The sequence below is a fragment of the Halyomorpha halys genome, unplaced genomic scaffold (assembly GCF_000696795.3).
Source record: "Halyomorpha halys isolate HHAL.00 unplaced genomic scaffold, Hhal_1.1 Scaffold708.1, whole genome shotgun sequence".
NCBI lineage: Eukaryota > Metazoa > Arthropoda > Insecta > Hemiptera > Pentatomidae > Halyomorpha > Halyomorpha halys.
In genome coordinates this window covers 26,729-44,154 of record NW_027113783.1, presented here as the reverse complement: position 1 = coordinate 44,154, position 17,426 = coordinate 26,729, and the positions used below count along the sequence as shown (strand labels likewise).

Below are 17,426 nucleotides of genomic sequence, written 5' to 3'. Positions count from 1 at the left end.
TTAATGTTAATTCAACCGACTTTTGATCGAATCTGGCTCCCGGGACTTTCTTAAAAACTCCTTCAATTCTTATCCCAAGATACTTTCTCGTTTTCCATTCCCAACTCACTGACAGATGAGTTTATCTAAAGTAAACCACAATAGTTTCTATACATCCCACCTCTCTTAGTCCACTGGTATTCCTCAAGCTAGTATCATGGGCCTCATCCTCAACACAATTTATACAGCAGACATCAAAAGCAATCCTAACACTATACTCACCACGTAAGACGATGCAACATGTATGCTCTCAGTTAATAATTTCATTGGAGGATTAAAACAAATCCCATCGAATCACCTTGTTCGTTCATCGTAAATCTACGGACCGCCCTACTCTATCCTTTTATAAATTGCCACTTATCCCTGTCGATCGTATCCACTACCTTGAACTACATATGGACAAATAAATAAATTCCTCATACAAAATTGACAAACGGTCTAAGATTTCAATTCATTACAAAAGACTGATCTATGACTAATATGGCTTATCTGAACTTTAAGGTCTCACAAAACCATGGAATTCTTTTCATATTCAATCCTTAAAATTTAAGATTCTCAATGCTCCTTACTTTCTTACAGATAAACTCATCTATAAAGACTTTTATTTAGCCAATCTAGCCCAAATCAGATATCAATGCTTCCATTATAAACTCTTTAACCATCCAAATTAATTAACTTTAATTAACCATCCAAATCCACTACTTTTTAACATTGCTTCCTTTACTTCTAGTGTAGAAATGTTATTAGAGTGCTACCAATAGTCTGCTTAATGTCATTGTAATAGAACTAATATCACGTTAACTAGAGTTATTTTATGTAAGCCTGTCGTCAGTTTCAACAAATAAATATAATTAGAAAATATAGGTTAATTTTACAATGCATATACGTCCTTGCTTATACAAAATTAGATAAAAATTATATTTCTCTTAATTTCCTCTAATCTTAATTTTCATTTTTTTTTTCGAGGTCAAAAAATAATTAAAAATATGAAATGTTGATAAATTAATAAATTTTTAAAATAACTGAAAGCCTTCTTCAAAAAGTCGTTTTTCAATGTATTCTGTAATAAGGAAAAAAAATCTCATCTTTAAAATATCTTGAATTTCTGCATAAAAGAGAATTGATAATTTAAGACTAATTTATTGCTAGCGCCAATCAGATTAGTTTAAAACAAATCTTTTTCCCTGAAAATTCATTTTGTTATATATTTTAATAATTTTTAGAAGGAGTCCATCGATTAAAATTTTTCACTTTAATAATTAATTTGATTGATTTGTAGTTTTACTTTTCCTTTTCCTAACATGAAAAGCTCGTAATTAATTTCACTAAAATATTTTGGAAAAGCACTTAAATATGTTTTGCCTAATAAGTCATTTGTTTTTTTTGTATTAATACTATTTTCAGAAGAATTTTTGTGCGCATCATTTCTTAATTTTTATACCTTAATTAATATTTTTTCTGTCTTAGAACACGAAATCCTAACGGCTTTCGTGAACGGCACAAAGAGCCTGGAAATAGCAAAACGTAAGCTGGATGCCTATTTCTCAAATCGGAACAGGTACGTTAAACTATATGACGAGATTAGTAGAGATGTGAACGCGCAATTCAGGGAGAGATCTAGGTCTACGTAAGTATTTATGATTATCTTTATTATAGAGATCAATATTAACATTGTGTAAAAATGCAAAATATCAATTATTAAACCTCAATTATGCACCCCTGCATGCAGTCCCGGGTGTCAGCGAACAGGTCAGAGGAGTTGTGTCCCTCTGTTGTAAATGCAATAGAGAGTCTGAAACACCAGTCCATGTGCTGGGAAAATGCCTCTAACAACTCCTTCCTCGTAACACACCAGCACCACAGAGTTAAGGCATGTGCTAATGAAGCTCCTTAGAGAATGGGATTTCGCCTGCTTCGACGAGGTCTACATCATAGATACGGAGGGATTCACGCGATATGCTGATATTGTCGCTTTTCCCAAGTCAAGTAAATCAGCAATCATTCTGAATCCCACAGTGAGAAGTATGGACCTCATATGGAGGTAATGAATGAATGACCTTGACCAGGCAAATAGAGTAGATACAGAAAAAAAAGAAAATTTACAATAAATGTATCCCTTTCCTTAAGGAAAAGTTCCGTGAGAGCTTCGGGGAAAGAGACTTAAACGTGAGAGGTCTCTGGTTCGGAGCTTGTGGAACTACACCAAGCACAACTAGGAGGTTCATGGAGGAACTCTGTATTGATATCAATGAACTGGCGAAAATGGCAGAAGGGATAGTTCTGGACTCCCGGGAATTTTCCACCATCACATGCATGGTAACAGGGAACGATGGTGATGTCTCAGTGGACAGCATGCATGCACATTTTGTTGAGTACGACCGTGAGTACGGCCGCCAACCGTCTTTCTCTATCTTCTGTAAGGGTAACTGGGGATCCTGAGTTGTCGCAGATCCCGCCTCACAACATCCTTCCATCGGCCCTTCAGCCTACCACGTTGCCGCACACCATCCGGAACATAACTGTACAGTTTATGAGCCACTCTTTCCTCGCTCATCCTCATTACATGGCCAATCTGCATTCTTATGTACGATAATCGTGTATATTTATGTTAATTTACTATTGTTTTATGATAACAAAAAGCAAAAATAACAGTTGTAATATTTTCCTAAAATTCATTAAAAGGTTTGATTTTTAATCTTCCTAAAACATTATAACCGCAAATCTGACTTATTCTTAGTTATATGTTTATCGTTGCCCATGCTCAGCGGAGAAGGGTTAAAGTTAAAGTCAAATAAAAAAAAAAAAAAAAACATAATCGCAAAAGGAAACAAAGATAAAACAATAAAGAATTACTCCTTAGGCACCACGTTGTTTTTTCTCTTGGAAATAACGAAAACCCCGAAGCATTATGCCCACAATATAGCTAAAATATACCACTGTATAAACAATTGTAGAATTATGACCGCTGGCGAATACCTTTACATGTAGGTAACAGAAAACCTAGGGGTGTTACCTACCCACCTGTTGAATTATCGTAGTATTCCATGAACAACAACAAAAAACACATAAGTAAATTAACAAGTTGAAAGCAGAGAAAGAACAGCAGAACTATATGAACAAAAGTTTAATAATAATAAGAAATCTATATACAGAGAAGGAAAAAGGAAAAAAAAACGAATTCTTATCAATTAATAAAACAATTAAAACTTATAGGTTGACTTAACCTTAACTTAATGCTTAACCTTAATAACTATATTTACATTATTATTCTCTTATCCAGGACATGCTGAAGAAACGTCACTGCACTATATCCCCACTTCTAGTGTTAATGACCGTCCATTGAAGTAAAACACCATAATTTTGAAAAACAAAAGATTTCTCATATGTTGATATTCCAGTTCAAACAGTACAGGCAGAGGGCCTTTAAACTATTAGCACTTAACATTTAACAATCGTAACGTATTCCAAAATCAAACTGTCACCTTCACTAAACCAAAACCCACTCGTCTGAACATACGTGTTCCAAAATCAAAACTGTCGCCTTTACAAAAACAAAAATCCACTCGTCTGAACATATCGCTCGTGTTTTTATTTCACCATGACAACCGTAACTCCTCTTGTCTACACAGATCTAGTCAGTGTTTTTATTTCACCATGACAGTCGTAACAACATCTTTATACCTGTTCCTCTTTTCTTTCTTGGTGTTTTCGCTCTAATTAATTACTTATTTGATGTTTAGAAACCAGTTCTTTCTGACAAACACTACTCCTGAAGGTTATGCAGTCTTCTTTATAACATTAAACGATTGCTTTGAAAAAGCGTTCGACCACCCGCACGAAGCAACGCGTATGCTGATGTTGTTAGAAGCGAAGATGAGGAAGTGGCCTGAAAACAAGGGAGCCTATTTGGTGATAGACTGTACCGGAGCCCCTGCCTCCCTGATCACCATGTTCAGTCCCACCACCTTAGCCGCCTGTTTGGGCTGTTATCAGGTGAGCTTCCTCAATATTTTTATTTACATATAATCCAGGCTTGGGATTTCGTATGACATAATTGCCCAATCAAGTAAGATGGTGTGTATTTGACTTTATGAATTTAAAAAAGAACATACAAAAAGTTCCAGCCCCTAGCTATATGAGCTATATTGGATATTTACTCCTGAAATTTGTATGTGTTTATAAAGTACATAATGATTATGACTCATAACTCTCTGATTTTATAAGACCTCTTTTAAAAACATATCCAATTATACCTTTTTTTCATATCTTTTTTTGAAATTTGCAACTGTACATTTATATAAATACATCCAGTAAATTTGATTTTAGTTAATAATAAAGTGATACAGGCGTGTAGAGAAACTACCCATTTCTAGCACTCTAATTACGTTTGTACATTAGCAGGTCTGGTGGCCATCTTTTCAGGCACCTTGAGGATATTCAGGAATGGAAAGAAAGCAAAGTTAGAAACTAGGTATGGGTATGGGTTAGGGAGTTTATAATGGAAAGAATGTCTGATTCGGGATAGATTGGTTACGTATGGGTCACTTAGGTCTTTATGAACGATATTATTTGTGACAAAGTAAGCAGCATTGAGGATTTCACAAAGGATTTTGGATTGTAAGGATTGGATACGAGGTGAATTTGAAGGTTTAGTGGAACCCCAAAACTCAACTCCGCATGTCCAGATTGGCCTGATTACAGTCATATATATCAGTCTTTTGTAAAAGATTGCAACTTTACACCGTTTGTCTAGTAAGTGCTCTTGTCGAAATCGACGTAGTTTCATATCTTTTCAGTCTTGTGTGAGGATTCCAGGTTAGAACCAGGTCCAGAGCAACATTATTAATGAATACTGTAGGGCAGACGGTAGGGTTATGACGAAGGGTAAAAGTAATTTGTGGGGATTTATTTTAATCCTCCAATTACGACACCATTCTTCGAGGGCTGTAATATGGGATTGGAAAATTTGGGATGCATAATACATATGAGTCATTATTTCTACATGCTATAACGAGATAGTATCTGACCATCATTAAAAATTAAAACGAATATTTATTACAACCAAAAGCTGCAGCTTTTTTTTTTTAAACAATACTCCATTTTCAAAATACTAGTGAAAAAACCCCCTTTCCTGCCATGAAGTAGCTGGGGTCGGAGTGAGTACTTTCAGTATGTTCATCTCCTTCTTTCAACAAATTCCTGAAATCAAATGCTTCTCTCCCCTCCCCATCCAAATCCTGTAAAAGTCCTTTTGAGTCAATTCTTGACTAGATATATGTGAAAATAAATATGGTTCCTCAATCTATGCATATATTTATCTATTCAGCATCTTATGTTTGTTGATAAATTGAAGCTTCAAAATCCAAATTAGGAACTCCTTAAGGAAATTCCACTGAATTAAATCTGGTTTTACATTCTGAGTTTGGATTGAGCTTCATAACAGGATAATTCCTTGAATTCTACTCAAATACTTTTTTTTGGGCATTTTCACGCCACTATTGTTGGATTACTATTGTATTTCCTACATTTAAACATACTAGTCCATGGCGAGCCTAGCGGCAATAAGCACTTGTATGGGAGATAGTTTGCTTAGTACTGCCCACCACTGGTCTGATATATCCATTGACTAATACCAGGATATCATTTCAAGATTGAGTGACTCAGAAAACCTCACTAGAAGGCCGTTGGTTGCCAAGGGAGTTCAAGCCAACTACGAGTCTGCAGCGACAACGGTTCTTATTCCGCCGGTTGATTTATATTTCTTGACGGCCCAGTGGAATGAAAACATATTCAATATTATTATTACCTTTTTGCTTAATTTATTAAAATTTTATGAATTAAATGATTTTCTTTCAATAGTTTTTGAGCTTATTTTTAATGACTTGTAATTTGTAGTAATTATTACCTTAATGAGCAAAAATGACTTATTTTATATAAATCAAAATATTGATATTGCATATTTATTTTATAATTTGTGTTTATCAATTAGATTAGATATAAGAAATATTACAATTAATGTATTAATTGTCATTTTATTCTGCAGGAAGGTTTCCCAATCAAGATGAAGGGAACCTTAAATTTCAACGCTCCTCCTTTCATTGAATTTGTGGTTAACAACTTGTTTAAGCCAGTAATGAAAACCAAGTTATATGAAAGGGTAACTATGATTATTGTATAAATTCAATTAATTGATACCAATAAATTATCGGGGTCGTCTCTACTCACAATGCAACGTCTCCTGACTCCCACCCACCTGTTACTTCACATACTGTCATCCCAGAGTTCACTGTCAATTCACTCTATTTTTTTTATAGTTATGTTATTATAGTACTAATTCTGTTATCAACAGAAATTGACTCAAGTGAGCGGTAGAGGTGCTGGTCCCAAAGCCCACACGGGAATTTTCAACGAGACCTTTAGCGCTGTAGTTCCCTTTTTTTTACTCTCTGCCTAGCCATTCATGGCATAAGAGGAGCAGCATCAGTGTGGTAGTGCTCTGGGCTTGCGCATGTCCCTTCTGTCAATAATCAGAAATTATTTTTTTAAATTCAATAGTTGTTATGATATTTGCAAAAATAAATTAACAAAATGTTGATTTATGGTTGTTCGGACAAAATATTTGATTTATGAAAAGATATATCTGAGGAACCATTAGCCATTTGGATGTCTACCAGCACTCAAACTAACTTAGTATAAATCAGTTCATGACACTTATGCGACAAGTTACCAGTTTTTATGGTATTTGCATAAGGATATAATTTTTTTCTCAACAAGTTGAAAGCAGGTTATATTGGCTATATCATGATAGCTGGTACTCCTACGAAGATAAGTGTCATAAATGACTGTATAGAACCTTAACTAGCTTTAATTTGAGTGCTAAAAAAATTTTACTTCTAATAGTTCCTGAGATATATCTTTTCATAAATCAAACGTTTTATCTGAACTACTAAAAATCAACATTTTGTGAATTTATTTTGTTAAATATTATCGCAATGTTGCTTTTTAAAAATCTGTATCTATTGAATATGAACTGCTTTTTCGGGGCTCATATTTTATCAAATATATTTTGCTGTATGATGCTTGAGTAGGTTTTCCAGTGCTGTGTGTAGTTTTAAAGATATAGAGCACCAAAAACAAAAATTTTTTTAACGATTTGAAACATCCACCATTTTCTGAGGTGAAATAACTGACTTTTTTCCCCTACAAGCCCGATGTACTATAAGGTTAGAGGCTATTGCCAGTCATGTCCTCCAGGGCCTAACTGTGCAACCCTCACTTGGAAATTGCCTCTTATTCAAACATCTCCTCGATATAAGAGATACTTTTCTTCAAAGCCAAATATTCGTTCATCTGTCTTACTTTGAAACGTCTGTCAGTGAAATATGACAGTAGTAGATATAATTCTTCTGGGAGATCTCTAAGCAGTTTAAATGCCATACTTTATTGAATGCCTGAGCTACATTCAGGACGACTGCTGTGCGAAATTTCTTTTCTTTAGGAACACTCTTGATCTCATGAGATTCTGTCTAGTAGACCGCTTCTTCCAAAACCCAAAATGGTGGTCCGGAAGGTCTCTCTCCTCTAGCATAGGCATCAATCTATTCAAAAACATCTTTTAAAGTGCTTAGATATCTGTGACAGCAAAGAAATTGGTCTGTAAGATTTTTTGTTTGTCGGTGCTTTACCAGACTTTAAATAATATAGTATCAGTCATATGATTGACACCTATTTCAGTAAGCTTTTTTTTTTTTTTTTTTTATCGGGGATCGTTTTTCAGACTTGAGTTGCTTTTGATCTGCTCATTCAATTATAGTACGGTTTTCTTTTCTATATTTCTTTTGTCTTTTTTTTTGGCTCCTGACGATATTTCCTTATTTTTCTTGTTGAGGTAGTGAGTGAAAAGTTACCTCAAAATAAATTCTTTCTCTGTAGACTCCCTGGTCCAGGATTTATTTTCCAGTCTGACAGGTGATGATTGGGTGTTTGTCCTCTTCAGTGCTTTACAACATTTCCAAAGTGAATAGTCAGTGTCCTTCTAGGAGGTCAGATTACATATTTTTATTTTTTATTTAATACAATATCGGCTTGGTGGGCATTTCTACATATTTTTTTTTTTAACAATTGATTATTGGGGGATATATTCCCATACAAAAGACACCCCTAACTATATACAATGTTATAAATTTAAAAAAAAAAATTAAGATAAAAAGAATAGATTTAAATAATTATTCTTATTAAAAGTAAAGTTAATGACATTTATGGATTTAGCAAAATAAATAATTGACTTCTAATGGAAAAAAAAGAAAGAAAGTGAATTTAAGAAAAAGATGAAGAGAAAAAAAATAAATTAAGATTAAATAAAATTGTGTGACAATAAAAGAACTGATAAATATAGAACTTATAACGGGATGTCCTGCAGCAGCATTATGGTTGGGTTTCCCAAGTTGTAGGTCACTGCTTCTTTAAATGTAGGTAACTAGGAGTGGAACTTCATGAACCTTTTTTTTAATGTAATCCTCTATTGTGATTTGTAAATATAAGCAATTGGCTGTTTCTTACAAACCAAGGAGCATCCACTGCAATTTTTACGAGTTTATTTTAAAAAGATCGTATTTTTTTCCTTTTCGTAAAAGATGCCTTTCCCCAGACTTCACAGCCGTACATCAGCAGTGGCCTGAGAATTGTTTTAAAAATAAGAATGGCTGTTACTGGTTTAATTTGGATTTTCTATTTATGATAGGATATAGCATTGCTAACCTTGCATAGGTTTGAGTTAGTTTGATGTTAACATGGTGGTTACAGGTAAGGAGGCGATCGAAGTGAATTCCCAGGTACCTTACTGTTTTACTGGCGGGATTCCATTTTGTATTTTTACCTTTGATGATCAGTTCTGGTGGGCCTGGTAGGCGTCGGGGAGCGTAAAAACTTTCAGATTACATATAATTTTCCAAAATTTTCATTATTTTAGTTTTATCATTTCTTTAGAATCGTTGCAAAGGTTGTTTAAGATTAGTTCATAATTAGAAGTACGGACCTTAGAATTGCAAACTTCTTATGTATGTAAGGAAGGGAACTTAAATAAATTTTCATGCTACAAACAAATAATTGTACGATGCTAAAAGGTTACGGAGGCGTCTCAAGAAGTAATCCGAAAGTCTTAAGATCCTTTTACTACAACAATCATATATGTCAAGTAATTAAATCATTTCTCGTATTTGCAAAGGATATTAAGGACAAGTAAATTTAAAAAACTTATTCAACATCAAGGAAGACTCCCGTACAGTACATTCCGCGCTCCAATGAGGAAGATATGACATTAACCACTCGTTGACACTGTTGTATCATTGAATGGGATGTTCTAAATCCAAACTGGTAGTCAGGAATAACATGATATGAGTCAAGGATTGGATAGAGGCGTTTTAATAAAAGTAGTGAAATAGGACGGTAGGAAAATGGATATTCAAGTGGCTTGGAGGGATTGGGAAACATTTGTATTATAGACATTTTCCAAGGGTCGGGGAAATAGGTGGAGGGTTGCATTTTAGATATAGGTAAGGGTTTGGATGGCTTTACGAGGGAGCTGTTTCAGAATGTGTGCTGTGATAAGATCGTGGCCAGGAGCTTTTTTAGAAGGTAATTGGTGGATGATGTTCATTATTCTGAGGGATGAAAAGCTTTAGGAGGAAGGGTCATTTGGAGTAGAATTTTAATCTCTGCTTCAACATGTTCAAGATGGGTTGGATTAAGGATATCAGGATGGGGGTTAAAAGTTTGGAAGAGGTTGTCGCCAAACATTTGAGTTTTTTCTTCATCTGATCGTGTCCAAGTTTTATTTTCAGTGAGAAGTGGATAGTTGAATGATTCGTATTTTAGTAGTTGTCCATAATAATTTATCAGTGGTATTTAGGTTTTCTGTTAAGGTCTGGAAATTTTGTATTCTGTGTTTTCTAATTTCTATTTTTAGTCTGTTAGTCAATGTAACAATACTAATACTAAACCAGCATTTACATTTATGGTGATAAAAATGAGTACTGTTTAAATATTTTACAGATCAATGAAAAAAGTTACGCTTATTCGCGTTGGGCTAACTGAAAATTAAAAAAAACAAAACAATTATTTTGTTAAATATTTCTCTTTTTTTTTTACTTAAGAAGCAAGTTTTTTTCGATGAAAAAGTTTGGTTCCCCCAATTGCTCATATGTTTCAATAGTTAAATCTTATAAATTATTAAAGAAATGATGTGTTATTTTTTTTTTTTTCAGACAAAAGTTACTAGCGAAGGAGCTTCTTTCCTAAAACAGTTCATGCCATTAGAAATGTTGCCCTCCAACTATGGTGGGAATGACAAGTCGGTCGCCGAACTAAATGGTAACTCAGCATTTTTTGAACTGAATAGATGCATATGTAATTGTAATCTTATATTTAATAGTAATAATAAATAAGGACATTCATTTTCATTTTAAATTCGGATTGGAATAGATTCTTCGATAAATTACCTGTAGCTCTGAGGTATCTTCATAAATTATAATCTGTATTTCTGGTTTTACAATATCCAATCTCTGTAGCATCCTCAGAAGGGATGCTAAATATGTCTGAAACCATAAAGCTATCAATCCTTTGAAGACGTACTTGATGGAGACCACCTTCTAACTCATGCTGAGGACGTGCTACTAGCAGGGCACTACCAGCATGACATTGAAGACCGGTCAGGAGACTCGCTCTCAGTACCCACCATGTCTAGGGTGGACAACTTCATGTTTGTCTCCCCAAAGAATCTAAAAGCAATTCTTAGAAGATCTAATGGGATCCATCAGTTAGTCTCCGTCAAAAACCTGATTAACGTCGAGAAAGACTCTCGTTTAGAAAATCCCGTGCTCCGATGGCTAAGATATAATATCTATCACTGTTATACAGTATAAAGAAAAGTTTGAATCCTAATTTGGTGGACAGAATTTAAATGTTTTAAGTCTAGGATTGGTAACAGACGATTTATTAATAACCTAAAAACAAGCGACAAAGACCATGGAAGGATATTGCATATTCGGCTGGCCAGGAGGGTTTGGTTACCATTTTTATTAGAAACAATCTCAATGATTGGAAAAATAGGTGTACAAAAGGGTACCTTATTAATATAGGAGATCAATATTTTGCTTTCGATATTTCACCCCTGTCATTTTGGCCGAATGGGAGAACTGGTGACATCGGGTGACAAATAGTAAGTACTTACTTTGTAGGATAGATCTAAAATAATGGAAGAAGGAATAATGGAACCTAATTGCCACAAATGCTCATTCGCCTTTTTTTCATGAAGTTTACTTTTTTTTTTTTTATGAATTCTGGTTTTGAGGATGATATTTTTTTAATTATAAATTTCCTTTCTAGATGAGTGGTTAAATATATTGGAAGAGAATAGAGAATGGTTCCTGCGTTCTACAAGGCAAGCCTCTGATGAGAAAAAGCGCCCACCCGACTCCGAGAACACCTACGGCATTGAAGGGACTTTCAGGAAACTGGCTGTCGATTAAGAAAAATAATTGAAATAGTTAATACTACGAACGCAATATGTTACTTTTATAAAAGTATTAACTACTTGTCAAATTGCACATGGTGTTTATTGGTTCCGCCAGATCTGGGCAAGACCTAGAAAAATGTTCTATCAAATACTCACATTTTCATAATCACAAGTATATTATAGAGTATAATATGTATTACTATATCCAAAACAAACATCAGCACTCGTTTCGTGGACCTCCTACTAAAAAGTACACGATCCTTACCACATTACAATTTTGGTATCGTGAGGTGTTAGTACCGTTCATATTGAACAGGCAAAGAATATTTCAGTCACTCATAGTCCAGGGAAAATACCAGGACAGTTATATGACAAAATAATAAGTTTCCCTTGTGAGGTAAACTACTAAGTTGTGCAATAAATAGAGGAAATTATATAATTAATTCTTATTATCAGCTAAATAGATATTAAGGAATTAATTAATATTATTAATTAATTATTAGTTGCTAGTGACTTGTTCAATATTATTAATTGTATAGTAATATCATTAGTATAAGATAATACTATAAATGAAAAAATAAAGAAGTTTTTGAATTTAAGGCCAATTTTTTTTTTTTAAGTACTGCTTATTACACTCCCTATAGATTGGAGTTGGTCAGAATTTAAGGCAGTGTAATAAAGACTGCTTTAATTAGAAGATAAATCAGTAATTGAAAGAATCCAATATGGTACCCAAACTGAGTAGTAAAAATTACACTCTAGCAGAGGGTATTGAATTATTTACGGAATGCACTTCATGCTAGTGTTATACACTACTTCATAAATAGAAAATGTATGTCTATTGTCTTATAAGAAATATATTTGCTTATTCTAACAAAAGATTTGGATGACTCAATGTAATGTAAAAGATTTTCTACGGCACACTACCTCATAGCGCTATCGCATACTGTGTGAATCAGCAGGTTCAGAAAGGTAAATTAGATGTTATCGAAATTAATAATCGATGCATATAACAATGTTTTTTTTTCAGACACCGTTAAAGTGATATTCAGGAACAACTGACTTGACTGACATAATACATTTTCGATAACAGGCTACTGGAAATTTTTCACCGAAATAATTATAATTTCTTCAGTATTAGAAAACTTTTTCATAAAATTGAATAGGAAATCGTAGAAAACAAGTTTTTGAAATTGGGAACTCAGATAATGTAATGATTAAGATAATCCAGAGCCGAATAAAAGTAATAAAATTGCTAATGAAATAATTATATGTATTATTATACATTTATGTTTTTCTATATTTAATTGGTCGCTCTCTGTTCTCCATGACATTCTCACTGAGCGCTAAAATACTTCATAAGCATTAAAACAATGGTTCGTATTTCTTCAAATTAACATATTTTACATAGGATGAGAACAGACATGTTTTGTGGTTTCAACTGAAAAATATTAATTAATATTAAAAAATAAATTAATATTAAAAATATTAATTAACACAGTAACGGAAAACTACAGAGAAGTATACGTCATTTTAAACAATTCCGTAAGATAGCATGCAATGTCCAATGTGCTACATGCTTAGATTTGAAAATTAAAATGAATTTGAAGCTGATAGCTCAAAGCAGACTGGACACCATGTATCCATACTTTCACTCCTTAATGATGCTTATTCTTTGAATCTTGTTGGTAAGAATTCACTTGAGTTAAGGAAATTATAATAAAGAGATGAAATAATTTATAAACTGAATAGATAGATAAATAGGAAATTTAATGTTAGGGAGTCTCAGACATTAGACAATTTTTTTTCTAATCAATGATTTTATTTTAACATAAAATAATTGCCATATATTTTCCACACAGATCCAAATCAATGATTTCCAAAGAAACAAGTTCTAGTACCCCTCCAGTACTTATTATGGCTAAGACTCAGATTATGTGGTTCTTAAATTTCATTTAATTTCTTCAAGTAAGAACTTAAAATAATAATACAAGTAGAATGCTACGTCTAACAAAAAGCTTACAATTAATGGTTTATAGATTAAAAACTTCAAAAAATAAGAAAACAATACCTGTTTTCTGTGTTTTACCAGTAGATAAGTACTTCTGAACAATTATTTTATAATTTATATATAACTTTCATCAATTTATTTATCTCTTCAGTCAATTACATAACCGTTTGTAGAATTAAAAATTAATGATGAATAACGCATTAGTATCATACATAACAGATATGAATTTATTTTAATAATATAAAATTAATGTTCGAGAGGAGATATTATTTAAATGTAGGGAATTTAGATATATTAAATGTAGGGAATTTAGATATATTAAATGTATTATGTAAAATATGTGGTGATAATGTAAAACACATGTAAATTAGTATGGGAAATAGTAATAGTAAATAGGGAAATAGAATACATATATTCTAGATATAATGTCCCAATACATTTTGCACAAAATAATATTCTAATATTTTTGCGTAATTATGTTTTATGAGCCAATTAACACTTTAAGAAACTAGAGGCCTAGTCCACACAGATTGTGTAAATGTTTTATAGATTGTAAAATATATTACATATTGCATATTGCATTGATGTTTTATATAATATATAGTTGTTACGTATATTGTGTAAATGCGGTATATTTTGTTTAGATGTATTGTATATGGTGTAAAATTGGTATTTACTTTATAAATAAATTGGGTATTATCGATTGTATACTGTGTTTCATATGAAGGGAAATTGTATTGGTAATATTTGTATAAATTTGTAGATATTAAGTTGAAAATGTACATGGGTTTCTGCATTCCAGGAATATGCTATATACTGAGGTACTGGGGTGGAAAGGAATTTAGTTTAATTAATATTAATTGGGTATCGTCAATCCTAAGTATTAACAAATACTTTCACAATAGGATACATCATGGTTGCAGATAAAAAAATTAAGGGGCTCAGAGCGTCCAAATCTTGGACGCCGGCTCAAACACAAGTAATTTAATCTCTAAGGTGTGAAACGGCAATAGATTTGACCTTTCGCTTTCCCAGAACAAATAACAGGTATGAAAGAAATGAAAGGATTCACTAATTTCAAAATATGGGAAACGACTCCTGAATTTCTGGTCCCTCCCTCCATTAAGCAAACGAGCAAACTAGAGAGCAGTAGGGGTAGGTTACCAGGCATTTGATGACTATGTCCGCTTTACGTAATACAATAACATATTATTTCAATATTTTGAGCTATAATTGTTTGTAAACGCTCACGGGATATTACTTTTTAACTTGATAGATGAAACTTTAAAATGGGTTATGAAGTTCCCCCAAAATATTGCCCAAATCAACAGTTGGTCAGATTTTATTTCAGTATTTTGGGGTTTCAAGAGAATCTTTAAGGATCGTATGATCTCAGTCATCAATAATAGTAATCTATTTATTTACATTACATTAGTAATTATACTAATTACTTACAGCCAAGAACGTGATGAGTCTTAGGATTGATGAAAGAATAGATGTTTATTCATCAGCAATTCGAATATTTGAAACTGCAAACAAGGATAAAGTAAATTTCTGAAGTCTAATAAGCATATTGCAAAACAATATATACTGAATATGTATTTTTCTCAAACAATTTTTGAAATAAATTAATGATATTTGTCAATCCGCAGATAATAATTGATAAAAACCGCATAACAAAAGCACATTCGACATTTCCATTTGACGTATTACGTATAACCTTGGAACTGTTAAGTACCAACTCATGGTTAAGTAAATTTTTTTTTTTAAATTATTTATTTATTGTAATTTACAACTGTACGAAATAATACAATAAGTAAATATGTAGTATGTTTCATATACACTTGAAAATCTTGGGAAGGAACCACCCATTGGTGGTACTTCAAACATTAATTTAAACTAGAAGGTCTCGAGGCCATCTTCTTTTCAGACGCCTCGGAGGATTATCAGGGATTGTTAAGGATGAAAGATTAAGAATTAATGGGTTAGGATGGTTAAGGAGTTTGGAATAAAAATACACATATCTGGTTTGGGTCAAATCTGCAACGAATGGGATGTTAAGGTCTTTATGAATGAGTTTATTTGTGACGTAATAAGGAGCATCAAGGATTTTACGTAGGATTTTGGATTGTAACGATTGGATGCGGGAAGAATTTAATGGTTTGGTGGAGCCCCATAGCTCAATTCCATATGTCCAAATTGGTCTGATTATTGTAGTGTATACTAATTTTTTGTAGTGAATGGGAAGTTTAGAGCGTTTGTCAAGTAAGTGTTGTAGCAATCGGAATCTACGAGCGGTTTCTTGTCGTTTCAATCTTGTGTGTGGATTCCAAGTAAGTCTCTTGTCAAAATGGAGTCCTAAGTATCGAATCTGTTCAACAGGCGTTAGTGGTGTATCTAGAAAGGATACTGTAGGACAGGAGGGCAGAGGTTTACGACGGAGAGTAAAGGTGATCTGGTGGGATTTGTCAGGATTTATTTTGATTCTCCAGTTTTTACACCATTCTTCAATAGATGTTATGTGTGCCTGTAGTGTTTGTGATGCATTAGTAGGGTCGTTGTTTACAGTAAGTATACATGTGTCATCAGCGTATGTTGTTAGCACTGTGTTAGGGTGGGTTGGGATGTCAGCTGTATAAACCGTATAAAGAATGGGGCCTAAGATACTACCTTGAGGAACACCGGCGGACTGAGAAAAGAGAGACGAGTAGGCTAGGTTATGATTTACTTTAAAGGTTCTAAGTAAATTTTAAAATTTCCTTAGTACTATTTTTTTTAGTTTTTTTTTTCATTCTTGAAATATAGAGATTAGGCAATAAAGTTAAGGTAATAAAAAAAGTTGTACTTTCTTTTATTTTATACGTTAACGATGAAATGGGTTTCTATGGAAACCAATGCGGATTATTTAGACAAGTGCCAAAACGCGCAGTGAAGCATCTCCAGGATGCATAGCTCCAAAAAAAAAAAAATGATTTGGGTTCTAAAAACTATTACAATTGCATTACTTTGCAAAAAGCCAAAGGTATTTTTTGGTTACCAATTATTAAAAACACATTAATAAATATTATCACACTTTTTTAAAATAATTTATTTATTGTTATTTACAACTGTATACAAATATATACAACAGTTAAATTTGCTGTTTGTGACATAGTGACATGATACAAACATATGGAGAATCTACCTTTTTTTAGAACTCTAATAACATTTCTAGAGGAGAAGATCTTGAGGTCATCTTCTTATCAGACGCCTAGGAGGATTATTAGGTAATGAAGGAGAAGCCAGGTTAGAAACAAGTGGATTTGGGTGGTTGGGGAGTTTATCGTGGAAGGAATGGTAACTGGTTCTGGCCAAATCGACAACACATGAGACATTGAGGTCCTGATGGATGACTTAATTCGTGACAAAGTAAGGAGCATTAAGGATTTTGGTCTGTAAGGATAGGATTCGGGAGGAATTCGATGGTTTAGTGAAGCCCCAAAGCTCAACTCCGTATGTCCAGATAGGCCTTATAATAGTCATTTAGATCAGTCTTTGGTATTACATTAGCAGTTTAGACTGTTTGTCTAGTAAATGTTTTAATAGTCGGAATCAACGAGCAGTCTCCTGTCTTTTCAGTCTTGTATGAGCTTTTCATGTCAGTCGTTTGTCTAGTTATCACACATTAAATATTAAAAATATATATGAGATTAGTGCTGGGATATGTATTCATTAGCGCTATAGGAATAAATAATGTATTTGTAAAATAACTATACATTGTATTGGCATAAAATATCTAGCATTATATAATGGCACCTAACTAATATGGGTGGATAAACTACAAGTCGTTTGCGAAGGTGCAGGTTGTGTAAAAATGTACGGCGG

At 33.1% G+C, this 17,426-nt stretch overlaps 1 protein-coding gene across 1 annotated transcript in view; it reads left to right on the top strand.

Moving 5' to 3' along the window:
* Nucleotides 1-12,150, top strand: part of LOC112210000 (retinol-binding protein pinta) — an 18,526-nt gene extending 6,376 nt beyond the window's left edge. The window contains exons 3-7 of the mRNA XM_014428243.3: nucleotides 1,507-1,666; nucleotides 3,780-4,032; nucleotides 6,083-6,196; nucleotides 10,302-10,407; nucleotides 11,422-12,150. Of these exons, the coding sequence (XP_014283729.1) occupies nucleotides 1,507-1,666; nucleotides 3,780-4,032; nucleotides 6,083-6,196; nucleotides 10,302-10,407; nucleotides 11,422-11,564 (776 nt within the window). The 3' untranslated portion in view covers nucleotides 11,565-12,150. The remainder of the gene's footprint in view (nucleotides 1-1,506; nucleotides 1,667-3,779; nucleotides 4,033-6,082; nucleotides 6,197-10,301; nucleotides 10,408-11,421) is intronic.
* The last annotated feature ends 5,276 nt before the right edge of the window (nucleotides 12,151-17,426 follow it).